Below are 16,214 nucleotides of genomic sequence, written 5' to 3'. Positions count from 1 at the left end.
AAAGGAGTGTAACTCTATCTCCTTCTGGTGAAGGTCTACATACTAAAAGTTGTTGGAGGAGGAGTGGGTTGAGGGTGTCCGTGATAGGTTGTGTGTCTGTGGCCAGCAGAGGGGGCTGGGTGGATGATGTTACTGGGTCAGGGCTTGTTTCTCACAGGCAGACACAGACAGCGGTGAGGGAGTTCGGAACACAGGAAACGCCTGAGCGAAAGGGAAAAACACACAGCTTACTAGTACTGGTGTGTCAGAGAGAACACACACACACACACAATCAGCCATACAGTACCAAACAACAAGCTCTCCTCTGCTCTGTTGTTTTTCCCCTTGTCTAACTGGTCTACTGAGGGTGAGAGAGGATCGTTGTGAGTGACAGCTGTCTGTAGGAGGGGGGTCTGGGAGGAATGTCACGGCGGGACCAGCGTTTTCGGCGAGGAATGAAAGGAAGGTAAGATTCTCTGTTCCTATCGTGTGCTTGCGTCCGCGCGTGTGACCACGGTGGTGCGTTAAAGTCTGGCAGCACATATGGTGTTTCAACACATCTCGCTGTCTTGCAACATAGCCTATCCCTCCATCTGAAGACACTGCTGAAATGTTGTCAACACACATATTCGTAGGAAATATCATCACGCTCTCAAAGTCAACCAATGGCGGTTGGAAAAGTTAGCAAATTGATTATCAATTGTGCGAGGCAGACTTACAAAGCTAAAGGCTACAGGACACTACAGTACATGACTAACACTGTTAAAAGGAAGTCCTGTTGGGAGTGGATATAGAAAGGGTGTCACAAGCATATGACATTTGACCCTAGCCATGACATCATAATACGGTCAGGTCCCATTGTGTTTGAAAATGTACGTGAGTGAAAAAGATATTTACTCAAGGGTAGAAAGATTGAAGACTTTAAAAACAAAGGTAGGAGAAGGACTTTGGGTTGAAAGGAAGAGAATAAGAGAGGGATAAAAAAGGTATTCCAAGGCCGGGAGGATTCCAGTGATGTTTCTGACCCAGATGTTTCAGTGAAGCAGAGTTCCAGATGTGCTGCGACTCAAACACCTGGTGCCAGAAGCAGAAAAATAAAGACTGGACTGAAATAAACTTGCAGCTGTCTCCTGTTAGTGTTAAATTCATGTGTCATTTCCTCAGAAAGAGTGAGGCGGAACTCTGTGCTTAGGGCCATCCAAGGGAAATTATTATCTGAGGCACTCCACGAGGAATCTCATGATTATAAATGAATCTTTGTTTTCGGTGAACAAGCTAGAGGTGCACTAGTGGCTTAACAGCCGTCTTTTGTTGTATGTTGTGAAATACCGTTTTCCAACTATTTATTTCATAGCACAAGTAACATTTACAGTAATTTGTTATTTCATGAGAAAGACATTCAGACGTCAGCAATTGTCTCCAACACAGGAAGAAGGCTGCATTTTTATCTCTTCCTCTAAAGATTTCATTCTTCATTGTAAGACAGCCTAATCCATTCTCCATTGTAAGAAAACACGGCATTTACACAGCATAGAAGAGGAAGCATGGCACATTACTCTGCACAGGAAGTCTACTCCCACTCCGGCACTAGTGTTGGAAAGATAAGAGAGCAGGTTTTTACAGAACATGGTCCTGGTCTGATATCAGTTCCACACCATCCCCTTATTAGCATGGATCTGACGAGGCATAAATATTGAAACGCTTTGTCATGGAAACACCAAGCCTTTCAGTGGGCCCAGTGGAGCATCAACCGTATTACTTTCACCAATCAAGTCCCTCTAAATCTGCATACTGTAGTGCTGAATGGATGTTAAGCTACAAGGTTGGTTCTGCTGACTACATTTGAGCTATTAGTAGAAAGAATACAGTGAATTGGCTGAGGACATCATAACAGTTACACTTTTCTTTTGACAAAACTGGATTTCCTGTTGGAATGCTCTGAATAACACAGCCTATTTGTTTAGCTGGCAGATGTTATCCTCGTCACTAGTGAAAGAACACAATCTAATCAGGTACAGGCACAGCAGAAAATGAGTTTGATGAACGAGTTTCATTTCATACTTTTAGCCGAGGAAGTCCATACCCCACTGATTATTTGAGGATGTCATGGTCCCAGGGTCTCCCTTGACCTGTGTCAGACCAACCTCATTCCCAACACTTCCTCGCAAACACCAAACAGGAAGTCCCTTACGTGTCATCTCTAACCGTCTTCCTTTGCGTCATCAGACTCCTGGCTGACTCCTGTCTCTTTGTGTCTCTCTGGGGTTGGCAGGTGCTGTGAATGTGGCTGTATCTTGTCTCAGTGGTACTATGAGAGGGAGGCTAAGCTCTTCTGTAAGAGACACTACTGGGCCCGCTATGGGGAGCACTGCCATGGCTGCAAGGAGGCCATCACTACAGGGCTCATCATGGTGAGAGACTCACTGCCAGACCTTCCTATTCCAATACTCGCATCATCACTCTATCATGCCCGACATCATGCCACATCACAGAAACTAACCTTGATAAGTCAGATTTCACCCATCGTATGACCCCAGACTGCTGGTAATTGGTAAAGAAATTCTCTATTGGCCTAATTTCACTCTCACTAATTAGCGATTACCATCAAAGGAGTTACTGTAAAACATAATCTTTCCCAAAACAGATTAGCTGTAAATCCGGATTCCATATTACCTACTCGATAGTTTTCTGTACTGCTGCATACTTCTTTAGGGATCTCACAGAACTCTTTCGTTTTCTGTAAGTGATATGTTGACATTTTTTTTAAGGGGTTTCAGGACCCAAATGACACACTTGTGTATTATCAGTAATTAAGGTAAATAAACTATTCTGTATCACCATTAAACTAACCGCAGAGTAAAGGACTGTAATGAGTGGGGTTGTTGAATCTGGTACAGAGTGCAGGTATGCACGTACAGACAGATAGGAAGCCTGACATTAGGCTCCCTTAGTAGGAGTCCCTTCCTCTTGACTCCCAGTTTCCTTCTGATATGAGGACGAAAGTTTTCTCTTTTCCCAGGTTTCAAAGCAGAGGATTTCCCTCTGAAAACATTCTGAGAATGTTCTAGATTAACCCTTTCTCTCTCTCTCTCTCTCTCTCTCTCTCTCTCTCTCTCTCTCTCTCTCTCTCTCTCTCTCTCTCTCTCTCTCTCTCTCTCTCTCTCCCTCCCTCTCTATTCTTCTTCTTTGTAGGTTGCTGGAGAACAGAAGTTCCACCCTGAGTGTTTTACCTGTATGAACTGCGGGATGTTTATTGGAGACGGAGACACTTACACGCTTGTGGAACGTTCTAAACTCTACTGGTCAGTCTGGTGAAGGAAACCAAGAGGGGGGTGTTTATAATAGAAACAGATGTTAAACCCTCCTCTTTCTAACCTGTTCTGTAGTGGTCACTGTTACTGCCAGGGAAGGGGTTCCCCTGTGAAAGGGTTGAGCGGGCCACTGACCAGGAGTCACCACACAGTGGCGCTGGTGTCTCTCCCTCACCCTGTCATCGGTCGCCGAGGACTGGCTGTGTCTACGGATCACAGTCAAAAGGAGGGGACGGTTGTCAAGGTGACAGAGTGAGTTGGTTCAGTCTGAGAGAAAAACCCTGCCCTGAATATTTACTGTATTGACAAATTAACTGAATTAACTCAAACTAAATGAATTTATCCCTCCCTTCACTCTCCCCTCTACAGGTTGGGCGGAGCTCTTCTAACCTCTGACCTGCTTACCTCCATTCACGTTGGTGACCGGGTCTTAGAAATAAACGGCACTCCAGTCCGAAATATTTCACTGGATGAGGTAAGCATCCACAACTGAACCCCTATGCAGATACACCTTCCATGACAGTTCAAAGATACAAAGCTAAGCCTACATCATACATGGCTTTGTCACCAGATACAGCACGTAATCCAAGACACAGGTCGCCCAGTTCAGCTGACGGTAGAGCACAACCCCTCTACCTCTGGAGATCCTCTCCCCCCCGCGGTCGCCCAGGACGCCAGCCCCTGCACTGACTCTTGTGTCCATGACAACCTCAAAAGTTCTCACAAGCTCCCCAGCCTGGAGGAGGAGCCTAACCCGGAGGAGCAGACGGAAGAGCCAATCAGACTCAGCCGTTCACCGACTCAGGGCCAGGGACTCACGGGAATGCGCTCCAGACACATCCTGTAAGTCTGAGTGACTCCACCCACAGAAAGAGAGATTGGTAGCGATCTAAAGAAGTTACACGTTTAGTAAAACCTTCACCCTCTCTTCCTCTCTCTCCCTCTCTCACGCACACACATATTTTCTGACTCTCTCTCAGACGTAGCTGCAGTATAGATAAGTCCCCCCTTTCTCAGGGTGCTATGCCGTTGCAGTCTCAGCGGAGGGACATGGCTCGCTCTGAGTCATTGCGTGTGGACTCTGTAGAGAAAGCCCACCGAATCTTCAGAGCCTCGGACCTCATCCATGGAGAAGTGCTTGGCAAGGGCTGCTTTGGGCAGGCCATCAAGGTACAGCACAGCCCACCACAAAGAAAGATGAGGATGACATACCATTAGCATAACAGCCGTAAAACGTATTACGGGGATATATATATATAAAGCACATTTTAAAACAGCCAACACCGACCAAAGTGCTGTAATTTGTTGCAAGATGACAGTGTACCATTTAAAGATACGTTTGTGACACTGCATGCCAAGTACAGTGTGACGACAACCCCACTGTGTGTGTTCTGAAGGTGACACATAAGGAGACAGGGGAGGTGATGGTGATGAAGGAGCTGATCCGCTTTGATGAGGAGACACAGAAGACCTTCCTCAAGGAGGTGGGTGAAACGATCCACAGTCTTGTCAGATTTATTCATGAGATCATCACATTATAATGATTGTAATTATAATTATGATATATTGTATAGGGATGTGAAAGAAGATTGACTAAACTCCTGCCACCTGTGTGCAGGTGAAGGTCATGAGATGTCTGGACCACCCCAATGTTCTTAAGTTCATCGGGCTACTCTACAAAGATAAACGTCTGAACTTCATCTCCGAGTACGTCCAAGCAGGGACTCTACGAGAAACCATCAATAAAATGGTTAGAGGATGTGTATGTGTGTGTGAATATGCGTCTAAAAACAAGGATTACATACTAGTACTAGGGGCCAATGTGTTTGTGAATGCACTCTTTGAATAGCGAGCTGGTAGTTGGAGAACTAATTATGTTACATATTCCCTGGTCTAGGACAGTGACTTCCCCTGGAGAGTTAGAGTGAGCTTTGCCAAGGACATTGCTGCTGGAATGGTAAGTCTCTCTTGACACATTAGGGGATTTTGGATGCTTTATTATTTAATAGAAAGGTTTCACTTATCTCCTGTCATTCTCCATTGTCTGTCATATTCTACCTCTTTCAGACTTTTCTTCCCCCTCTGCTTCTTCTCTCAATGTCTCTCTCCTCGTTTTCTCTCAGGCGTACTTACATTCCATGAACGTCATCCACCGTGATCTCAACTCACACAACTGCCTTGTTAGAGAGGTGAGTGGGTGAGCTACACATCCCTCAAGGACAGGAACACAGAAGACAGTTAAACGGTCCATGTATTACAACCCAGAAAACTGTGTAAGGAAGTTCAGTAAATCTCTGTAAATCCCTCTGTCTGAACTCAGAACCAGAGTGTGGTGGTGGCAGACTTTGGCCTGGCCAGGCTGGTGGTGGAGGAGAGGAACCAGGGCAGGGCACCCTCTTTGGGGAGAACTTCAGTAGGGAGAGTGTCTGAGCTCCGTAAGCCAGACCGTAGGAAGAGATACACTGTGGTTGGAAACCCTTACTGGATGGCTCCTGAGATGATTCATGGTGAGGGATGAACACGACGAAGGGTCTTTGGGAAATGTTCTGATGTTAAGATATTTCTTTGAACTTCTCTGCTTTGTGTCCCAGGAAAGAGCTATGATGAGCGGGTGGATATTTTCTCATTTGGCATCATGCTGTGTGAGGTATGTAGAAGTTCAGCAACATCTACATTGGGCATGAAATACAGCTAAAGCCAATATACAGTTAGATGCAGCAGCTAAAGCTGATCTAAAAGTAATTGTATCTACGCATGAGTGTCATTTTGTGATGAACCACATACTGTAATTTGATTCATATTAAAGGTTTCCTATTGTTCTGCCACTTGTCGCTCTCTGTCACAGGTGATAGGCAGAGTGAGTGCTGACCCAGACTACCTTCCAAGGACCCAAGATTTTGGTCTAAATGTCCCAGGTTTTCTGGAGCAGTACCACCACCCTGAGTGCCCCTCTTCCTTCCTACCCCTAGCAGCGCTCTGCTGTGACATGGAAGCAGATACACGGTAAACATCCATCACCAAACACCTGTCCAGATACACTTTCCACTCACCGCCTGATCTTATATTCATTTGACTTTTTCCTTTTGCCTTTTTACCTATCTTTCTCTTAACTTTCTTTCCATTCTGCCTCTCTGTCTCTCAGTCCCTCCTTTGCTAAGCTGGATGAGTGGCTGGAGAACCTGTTAATGCACCTGGACATTGGACTGTCTCTCCTGTCTGAACTGGAGCAGGTACGCCATGCCTTCTGGCAGCTCTATGACCGCTCTGACAACCAGGGCCACTACCCAGCCCAAGAGCACAACCTCTCAAAGACCCAGAAAACCTGCATAAAGCACAGCCACTCCATGGACAACAACAACTGCTTGGAGCCCCAAAACCACAACAGCTCTCAAAATCATGATCCCATGCAAAGTGATTCAGAACTCCAGAACAATAGACAAAGCCCTGACCACAACCACACTTTGGATGGAGAAACCAATGACTCACAAACCAACAGCTCCCAGAAACAACTGCAGTCTATGAACCAAGACCCTAACCACGACTGTTCAAAAAGCTTTGAACACAACCATAACCAACCAGTACCAAACACACCACAACATGGCCCGGTACAACACATTCTTAGCCCACTGCCAAGCCGAGTCCATAGACCCAGGAGGGTATGCCGGGTGGTATGGGACAGAACCACAGAAGAAAGCTCATTCCTATGACTCCATGAGAGACTTACTTCAAGACTGTGTCAATTTTTGGTTTAAATTCACACAATGATGGCTTTGAACTCTGATACTTTCTTAATAATGTTATCTACATCAACACAGTAGCTAGATGTGTCATAATTTAAGGCTATACAGACTTTCATTAACTTTACTGTGTTTATATGGAAATTTACATAAAGCTGTGAACGATTATATTTCATATTATTTGCCAATATTTTTCAACTGGGCTTTAGCTTTTTTCGTGTCTTTGTTTTTTTATGATGTATGTAAGCTATAAGACATTTAAATTAAATCTGAGTTTTGTTTGATCAAATTGAAAAGATTCGAGTTCGCGAGCTTCATGGATTCGAATTTTAAACCGTTGTAGGGGTGCTAAGGATAAGGATGCAGAAGGCCGAACATGGTAGCTAAATTATTACACTTAATCTTGAAACATACTATTTTATTTTAAGTTTAGTATTAGTAGATGTATTCAGACGTTCTCTTAAGACGTATTTCTTATTCAATTGAATCAAGCAAACCGATAGCTAAATGATGCTGGTGGCTAGCAAGTAGAGCTAACGTTAGACAACAGTACTGTAGCCTACTGTCCAAGAGAATGGAGCGAAGACACATTCGCAACATACTAGCTAGCACTAACTAGCTAGCTAGCTTGCGTGTTTATGATTAGGCTAGTCATCTTACCTTACATCGTTTTCAACCCAGGTACACAGACCGAAGGAGTTTTTAGTGGTAAGCTGTCTAGAATATGTAAATCTGTAAAGCGTGAGTCTCACGGTGAATGCGTGAGCCTTGAGAGGCCAGTACTGTAGTGATGTTATAGGCTTATTTACCAAAAGGGTCACATTGTTTTTTTACTACAGTAGCCTACCAGGTCGAATTGGTAGCCAGGCTTGATGTTAATCTATTTGCTTTCAATCCTCTCCTCACTCCTGCAATACCACAGAAAGCGAGGTAAGGCAAGTAGGGACAGTTGCATAGAATAAAGCTACTGTTTATCAAGGATTTAATGTTTGTCAATCAACAAGACTCCCACCATGGATTCCCTTCGTCTCCTCTGTCCAGTACTCAAACCTCTCCACAGATGACACCTATAGTTTCCTCATGGAACTCCAAAAAAGCAGCACAATTGTGTTAGGAGAGCCGGAGACAACTTACATTACTTCCTCAGATAGCCAGGGCCCCCCCATTCGACCCAAAAGCCCCTGGGGTCGCCTCGACCCTTATGACTCCAGTGAGGTGATGCAACCACATTCCATGTTGAAAAGGAGGTTACTGGTAATGTTGCTTATTTTACCTACTAGATATGTCACATTCACAGCAGGACCTGGACAGGGAGTATGTGGGTTTTGCCACTCTGCCCAACCAAGTACACAGGAAGTCAGTGAAGAAAGGTTTTGAGTTCACTCTGATGGTGGCAGGTAAGGACAGATGCAGGGAGTCCTTTGTGCATTAACTACCCTAATGATATATGTTGTTTTGGTGTGTCATCTTCTTTGTCTCCTTCCATTTCACTCTTCTCCCACTCTGAACCTCTCTTTCCATTCTTGTTCCTGTCTTTTCCCTCTCCCCATAGGAGAGTCTGGTCTGGGTAAATCCACTCTTATCAACAGTCTGTTCCTCACTGATCTGTACAAGGACAAGAAGGTTCTTGAGGCCTCAGGTACTGAACTGCTTAGTATACTAATAAAAACGAAGGCTGCATCCTTTCTGAAGGATTTTCTTTTCCCCCAGAGAAGATGGTTCAGACTGTGTCCATCACTAAGAAGACTGTTCTCATTGAGGAGAAAGGAGTGAAGCTCAAACTCAACATTGTGGACACACCAGGGTTTGGAGATGCTCTGAACAACTTACAATGGTATAGCCACACACTGTATCAGAGTTCTCTTTTCACTTCTCCTTCAGGCCTCCTAGATCTAGAGTGAGTAAGAACGTGTGTGTGTGTGTTCATGTTTGATGGGAAGCTGGACAGTGTTGTCCAACTACATTGACCATAAGTTTGAGCAGTTCCGCTTGGATGAAATCGGTCTTAACCGCAAGAACACCCAGGACCACAGAGTCCACTGCTGCCTGTACTTCATCTCCCCCCATGGCCACGGGTAGGAGACTCACCTAGGACACACTCACATGACAACATCGTTCATAATAATCCTATATACGATGTACATTTAATCAAATGTGATTCTGTTTTTGATACAGCCTGAAGCCTTTGGATGTGGAGTGCATGAGAGCTCTCCAAGACAAGGTCAACATTATCCCTGTGTTGGCCAAAGCAGACAGCCTCACTAGGATGGAAATCACGCAGATGAAAGCCAGGGTTAGACTCTATTACCCTGCTGTTACTGACTGATATGAGCAAGTCGGTTTAGGTTACCTTTCTCTTGATCTCTCTCTCCCTCCCTCCTCTTTTGTAGATTCTGAGTGAATTAGAGAAGTACAAAATTAACATCTACCATTTTTCTGACTGCGACTCAGATGAAGATGAGGAATTCAAGCTACAGGAAATAGAGTTGAAAGTGAGAGCTGGCTTAAAGCCCTACAGCACCCAAACACAGTTGATATTCCAGAGCTATCTGAGATGTGTTCACCCTTTTTGCCACGCTCTGTTTAGTACAGACTCTTTGATCTGTACTAATAGATGGGATATCTGAGGTTGGCAGATGACGATGCTATTCTTGCTGCCCTCCCTCTCCCCCTCCCTCCCTCTCTCTCAGAACTCTGTTCCGTTTGCTGTGATAGGCAGTAATGCTGTGGTGGAGGGTAACGGCAGGAGATTCAGGGCCCGTCTCTACCCCTGGGGAGTTGTGGAAGGTGCAGAGGAGGAGGACACCAACAAGTCAAAGTTATCCACATCATGTCATGATTCAACTGTTTTCAACGCTGATGATTTGTGTTGTGTTGGCAGTTGATAATCCTGTCCACAGTGACTTTGTGCACCTGAGGAACATGCTTGTGAGGACACACATGCAGGACCTGAAAGATGTGACCCAGGAAATACACTATGAAAACTACAGAGCACAGTGGCTTTGTAAAAACGTTGACAATGTAAGGAGTTTTATAATTGTGCTGAGGTTTATCATAATAGGCTACTACTATACATTTAAATGTTCAGTAGAAAGTAAACACGATGGGCGTCTCTCTTAGAATGTATCCAATGTTTTGTTAATTTCTTAGGATTCTGACAAACCTGAAGTGTTTGTCTTGGAAACTGATGAGAACAACACGATCACAGCAGCTGGAAACTAATAATAAAATGATATTAAATTAATGCTTGCATTCAGACACAGCATTCCAATTTAAATTAGTCATTGTTTTATAATTTCAATATTTCGATACGCTCTGGATAACACAACGATCAGGTAATGTAGTGTATATATAACATTGTTTGGAAGTCCTTACCTGTCCCTGACGCAATCCAATCCCTAATGTTGTGGTACACGTCACGGCAAGCTCCACTGTCCGCTGAAGGTGGTGCTGAAACGAAGCCTATATATGCCAGTGTTTCTTGTGAAAATTTATATTGCATTTTCAAGAGCAAACGTGCGACTTAGGTTTTACATTTTGGACGAAATTAATTTGAATCAAGGGAACTTTAATCAACGGAGCGCTTTGGACTGATACGGAATTCCCCTGGTTCTTGTCCGATGACCACCTGACTGTCAACCCAACATGGAACACATGTCATCACCCGTTAGGTTTCGAAGCGGTTGCAAAAAAGGTAACACCCACCTTTTGACTAGTTTTGTAGTTATGCATTCCATTAAAGAGACTATGAAACTTTCTGATTGGGTTCAAAGTGATTGGGTAGGCTACTCTTGCTTATGCCCCAATAGAAAGATTATGTAGCTATGTATCATTGTATTGTATGCTATATACATACCAGTAATATTAACGTGACGTAAGGAATCATCAGCCACATTTGTTTGATGTTTAAGTGAATATAAAATATAGCCTACTAGTAAAAACTGTCAAAATGAATGGGTAGAACTAAAATGTATTCAATGTCTACTCCTACCCTCACTGCCTACTGCTGCGGTAATATATCTACATCTACCAGAACATGAGGTAGGATCTTTGGTGAAACAGATAATAGTAGTAGTAGTAGAATAGTCTGTTGTACAATAGTAGAATATGTGTGCAAGACAAATCTTCTACCCCCACCCTATTACTGGAGATCAGAGTATTAGAGGTTGAGTTAAGCCTACTACAAAGGGCTGTGGGTAATTAAAGCTGACAGGTAGGCCACAGGACCTGTTGTTGACTAGACCTGTATTGTTGGTAGCTGTTGCTCGTTCTCATCGAGTCTGGTCATGGCACTCCACCCAAAACAGGCAAGACATGCATGATAATGATTACCATGAAGGATTATGGGCCATGTAGGCGGGGTTACAGGCTTTGCTGGAAGAGCACTGGGAATATTGACCACCATCACTTCTTATAAACAGACCTGTTAATGTTGTGTAAAGTTACTCAGTATGTAAGTTTCCAGTTTGTGTGTGTGTTTAAGTTCATATATTTACAGTATATATGTGTGCGGTTGTGTTTGAATCAATTTGTTTTATAGTTAATCCTCCAATGTCATAGAAATAGTTTGACATATCGTACTTAATCAGGACAGTAAAAAGCCTTCCAAAGCAAGAACAGACTCATTTTCGGCCTAACATTCAACTCCACACTTTCCAGTTTCCAGACAGTTGATGAGGTAGCATGGTGTCTAGTAGCATGGTGTCTGATAGCACAGTCACCCTGCCTGTCTCCAACCTGCTTATCCAGCTGGATCCATGTCACTGTAATGATTTAATTGAATCATAGTTAAAAAATGATGTTTAAAGACAGGGTGGATCTAAATTTCCTAAAGATCTTGGTTTTATCATTGAGATGCTCACCACACAAAAAAGTAGAGATCAGTGCAATTGAAGGATCTTTTACAATTTGAGAAATGTTTTACTTTATACTGACACAAAACATATTATTCTAGATGGCACACACCCCCCCAGATACAAGACTAAATACTTTCCACCCAAGTGAGAAAAGTGAGTGAAATTATTTGGTCCCAGTCCTCTTCTTCCTTCATCCCAGTACCTCTCCCTCCTGTCTCAGTTGTCCAGTCTGTCCATCGAGGACCCAGAGGATGCAGAGCTGGCCTACACCATGAAGGACCTTCCCCCTCCCTCCGGGGAGAAACACCCAGGCCGTCACACACCCGTCATCGACTGTGAACCAGAGGCAACTGGGATGGGGCCTGATCTACTCCCCCACACCCAGAGGATATCGCCTTTGCCTCGGCCAACACCGTGCAACCCTTCTGGAACTCCAGTCACCCCTCCGCGGCCCAGCCGTGTCCCCTTGGAAACAGAGTTCCAGCCCGTGCAGCTACGGGGGCACCAGCTGGCCTCTGTGGGCTCCTTGGACTACCCTCAGAGCCCCTCGCGACCACGCAGTCCCTGGAGCCGCTTCGACCCCTATGACTCTGCAGAGGTGGGCAGTAGAGAGACTGGAGGGAGGATGGATTTCTGTGGTTTTGGTGTCATGTCAGGTGGCTGAGCGGTTAGGGAATTGGGCTAGTAATCCGAAGGTTGCTGGTTCGATTCCCGGCTGTGCAAAATGACGTTGTGTCCTTGGGCAAGGCACTTCACCCTACTTGCCTCAGGGAGAATGTCCCTGTACTTACTGTAAGTCGCTCTGGATAAGAGCGTCTGCTAAATGTAATGCTATTTTGCTTATTTTCTGTGGTGCAGGACCAGGACAAGGAGTATGTGGGCTTTGCAACTCTGCCAAACCAGGTACACAGGAAGTCAGTGAAGAAAGGCTTTGCCTTCACTCTCTTGGTTGCAGGTGAGTGAGTGATCCAAGCTGCATGAGCTACATGCAAGCATGTTATTTTACCATTCCACCATGACAGGTACTACAGTTGTTTTTAGTTCATGTATTTGATAACAGAATAGTGTCAGACCACTTTCCCCCTCCTGTCTTATCACTAGGAGAGTCTGGTCTGGGTAAATCTACGCTGGTCAACAGTCTGTTCATTACAGACCTCTACAAGGATAGGAAGGTGCTGAATGCAGAAGGTGAGATACTAACCTTGCCAGTCTATCGGTGGCATCCAAAAGAACTCTTTTTGAACTCATCAGACCTAACAGTTCTTCTAGAATCTTTAACTACTGCACGTGTGTGTGCAGAGCGGATAACTCAGACAGTGGACATCGTCAAGCACAGCATGGGTATTGAAGAGAAGGGGGTGAAACTCAGACTCACCATCGTAGACACCCCAGGTTTCGGAGATGCTGTGAACAACACGGAGAGGTACAGTAAATGCCTAGTGTCTGACAATGCCATCCTCAGCTTCATCTTTACAATGATTGTAGTCTCCTTCGTGTGACCTATTTGATCTTCTATGTAGCTGGAAGGAAATAGAAGAATACATAGACCAACAGTTTGAGCAGTACTTCAGAGACGAGAGCGGCTTGAACAGGAAGAACATCCAGGACAACAGAGTCCACTGCTGCCTGTACTTCATCTCTCCCTTTGGCCACGGGTAGGAGGGAACACAATTACGCCACACCCCACGCTGCCCGCACACGCTCAGACCGCTGGCGTTGGAGAACGTCCTCTGTCTCATAGCATTCCTGTCTGCTGCCTCACAGGCTCAGGCCTCTGGATGTGGAGTGTATGAGGGCTCTGCATGAGAAGGTCAACATCGTCCCCATTCTGGCTAAAGCAGACAGTCTGACACCAGCAGAGGTCCACAAGAAGAAGATGAAGGTACAGGAACGAGGAACCAGGAACGTTCCTTCATGTGATGTTCCATGCTGGAACTGCGATATACTGTATGGGGTCTTAATCTTCTTGATCTATGCATTGTTAGGATTGCTTATTCTTTGTGTGTGTGTGTGTGTGCACAGATCCGAGAGGAGATTGAACACTTTGGGATTAATATCTACCAGTTCCCAGAGTGTGACTCTGATGAGGACGAGGACCTCAAACTGCAGGACCAGCTGCTCAAGGTGAGACCTGGATCTGTCTGTTTAGATGACTCTGGTTTATACTAAGCATTTCCCTCTTTGTCCCTCTCTCTGCAGGACAGTATTCCGTTCGCAGTAATAGGCAGTAACCTGCAGGTGGAGAGTCAAGGCCGAAAGTTCAGAGGCCGTCTCTATCCCTGGGGAGTGGTAGATGGTACGACTAAGGACCAGCCGTCCTACAATCATGGTTGGAGAGTTGGTGTGGGTGACCTACTCCAGTAGCACTGTGAACTAACAACGCTGTGTTGCTGTGTTGCCAGTGGAGAACCCAGCTCACTCCGACTTCCTGATGCTGAGGAACATGCTGGTGAGGACACACATGCAGGACCTGAAGGACGTGACGAGGGAGACGCATTACGAGAACTACAGAGCCCAGTGCATCCAGAACATGACCCGCATGGTGGTTCAGGAGAGGAAGCGCAGGTGGGGGCCGACACTCTCTGGGACGCTCACACACTCGTGTTCAGACGGACAGGAGTACATAAGAACACTCTCTGGGACGCTCACACACTCGTGTTCAGACGGACAGGAGTACATAAGGACACTCTCTCAGACGCTCACACACTCGTGTTCAGACGGACAGGAGTACCTAAGAATACTCAGAGACATCTGATGTGTTGTTATCTACCTGACAGGTTTTTTCATTTATTTTTATGTGTATTTCCTGTTTGTGTTTCTGGCAGTCTGCGGGACAGGATTCAGAGAGAGAGCGCGGTTGACTTCCCCCTTCCTCTGGTTCCTGTTGACAGTGAGACTGAGAAGCTCATCCTGGAGAAAGATGAAGAGGTGAGACATGCACACATGTACAATGTCACACACTAATACTATATGCTATGGTCCTACATGTACAATATATACAGTACATACCATATCAAATAACAGCCGATACCGTGTAGCATCGGAAAATGTGCCGTAACTTTGCCTCCTTTCTCCCCGTCCCTCTTCCCCAAGTTGAGGAGGATGCAGGAGGTGCTGGAGAGGATTCAGGAGCAGATGCAGCACGGGCAGAGAGAAGGCTCCTGATTTACCCAGGATTCCCTGAGCTTCTCCTGCGCCCCGGGGGCCCCAGCCATCTACATGACGCTTTCCTTTCCCCCCCACATCCCCCCACGATGCTCCTTCCTTTGTTTCACCAGAATAGTTGAAGACCCCAGAAGGTCATTCCTCTCCACGGACGCTTGGTTGTCCCTCCTCTGGGACCGTGGCACCTCAGCTGACATGCAATAAAGACATGATCTGTACTGGGCTGTACCTGCTGTTCTCACTGGCCCTAACGGGATGGCAGCGTTTGTAGCCTCCATCAACGTGGAGGACAGCACTGTCGGCTCTTTTGGGCTTCTAAAAAGAGAGGGGTGAGGAGACTAAATTGAACACGGCCAATGTTGTAAATGTAATAAGATTTATTAAGAATCTTCATAGTTATTTCATCAGCATACTTTTCTCATTAGTATTCTTTTTTTCCATTATTGTTGTTATTTTAAACATAGTGGACAGTTAGATCTAAAAGGCAGCCCAAAATGTACAGGCGATATATAACTTAAACTTTCTCCATAGGGAAAACATCTGTTTTTATATTCATATATAATATCAATGTAGCAATGAGGTCCATAATCCCACCCACACCATACAATATTGTACATGGTCCCAGAAATAAAGAAACTTACAAAAAAATCAACATTGAAACAGAAACTAAACAGCAATCTACATGCAAAAACAGGCATGGGTAAAATGTTAAAATACATAGAGATAAATGCTAACGCGTGCATACAATCACACATATACAAAATTTCATACATACTGTACATACATACATAAGCATATTGGAAAACTGAACTAAATCAGACATTATGGTGTCAAAGAGAAAAGAGTATTTCTCTTTCCATCCCTACATCCAGCTCTTCACACACAGAGAAACTCTACACAAGTTTCGAATTCACTGTGGGCATGTGTGTGTATGTGTGTGTGATAGCAAGGTTGTCACAGTGTTCAGGAAGCACAGTATACAACACATGACAGTACCCACACAGATTCACACCGCATCTCACTTGTGTGAAAATGCCCAATTCACTCATACATCCTCTCCAACATGCACAGGGGCAAACATGGAACCAGAACCATGCCCCATTGTAGGTACAGTGGGTTTAATCATAGTGTGTAATAAAATGTAAACAAAAAACATACTGAATATA

At 44.9% G+C, this 16,214-nt stretch overlaps 3 protein-coding genes across 7 annotated transcripts; all 3 read left to right on the top strand.

Annotated features, from left to right (window-relative positions):
* Positions 1-174: 174 nt before the first annotated feature.
* On the top strand, positions 175-7,323 carry LOC134039351 (LIM domain kinase 1-like). Its single transcript, XM_062485163.1, has 15 exons — positions 175-445; positions 2,252-2,390; positions 3,172-3,281; positions 3,366-3,542; positions 3,660-3,765; positions 3,862-4,133; positions 4,271-4,460; positions 4,688-4,774; positions 4,909-5,040; positions 5,188-5,247; positions 5,414-5,479; positions 5,611-5,797; positions 5,882-5,937; positions 6,136-6,293; positions 6,433-7,323. Exons 1-15 carry the CDS (start codon positions 402-404, stop codon positions 6,995-6,997), a joined length of 2,349 nt encoding a protein of 782 aa, XP_062341147.1. The 5' UTR covers positions 175-401; the 3' UTR covers positions 6,998-7,323.
* Positions 7,324-7,427: 104 nt separating this feature from the next.
* Positions 7,428-10,267, top strand: LOC134039355 (septin-4-like). Of its 5 annotated transcripts, none has more exons than XM_062485171.1 (12): positions 7,428-7,735; positions 7,867-7,957; positions 8,069-8,242; positions 8,328-8,424; positions 8,580-8,666; positions 8,738-8,861; positions 8,968-9,102; positions 9,203-9,320; positions 9,418-9,519; positions 9,718-9,814; positions 9,909-10,048; positions 10,178-10,267. In XM_062485171.1, exons 3-12 carry the CDS (start codon positions 8,108-8,110, stop codon positions 10,247-10,249), a joined length of 1,107 nt encoding a protein of 368 aa, XP_062341155.1. In that variant the 5' UTR covers positions 7,428-7,735; positions 7,867-7,957; positions 8,069-8,107; the 3' UTR covers positions 10,250-10,267. The 5 variants fall into 5 exon arrangements, with proteins under 5 accessions (XP_062341155.1, XP_062341154.1, XP_062341156.1 ...); XM_062485170.1 differs by having other exon boundaries at positions 8,325-8,424; XM_062485172.1 differs by lacking the exon at positions 8,069-8,242 and having other exon boundaries at positions 8,308-8,424.
* A 2,166-nt stretch (positions 10,268-12,433) lies between these two features.
* On the top strand, positions 12,434-15,683 carry LOC134039354 (septin-4-like). The gene is made up of 11 exons (XM_062485169.1): positions 12,434-12,518; positions 12,697-12,838; positions 12,985-13,071; positions 13,183-13,306; positions 13,404-13,538; positions 13,648-13,765; positions 13,906-14,007; positions 14,083-14,179; positions 14,286-14,448; positions 14,709-14,811; positions 14,977-15,683. The coding sequence occupies exons 1-11, from the start codon at positions 12,468-12,470 to the stop codon at positions 15,046-15,048; spliced, it is 1,194 nt and encodes a 397-aa protein (XP_062341153.1). The 5' UTR covers positions 12,434-12,467; the 3' UTR covers positions 15,049-15,683.
* The last annotated feature ends 531 nt before the right edge of the window (positions 15,684-16,214 follow it).

Source organism: Osmerus eperlanus, chromosome 19 (genome assembly GCF_963692335.1).
Source record: "Osmerus eperlanus chromosome 19, fOsmEpe2.1, whole genome shotgun sequence".
Lineage (NCBI taxonomy): Eukaryota > Metazoa > Chordata > Actinopteri > Osmeriformes > Osmeridae > Osmerus > Osmerus eperlanus.
Note: the sequence above shows the minus strand (reverse complement) of the source record. Positions and strands in the feature narration are given on the sequence as shown.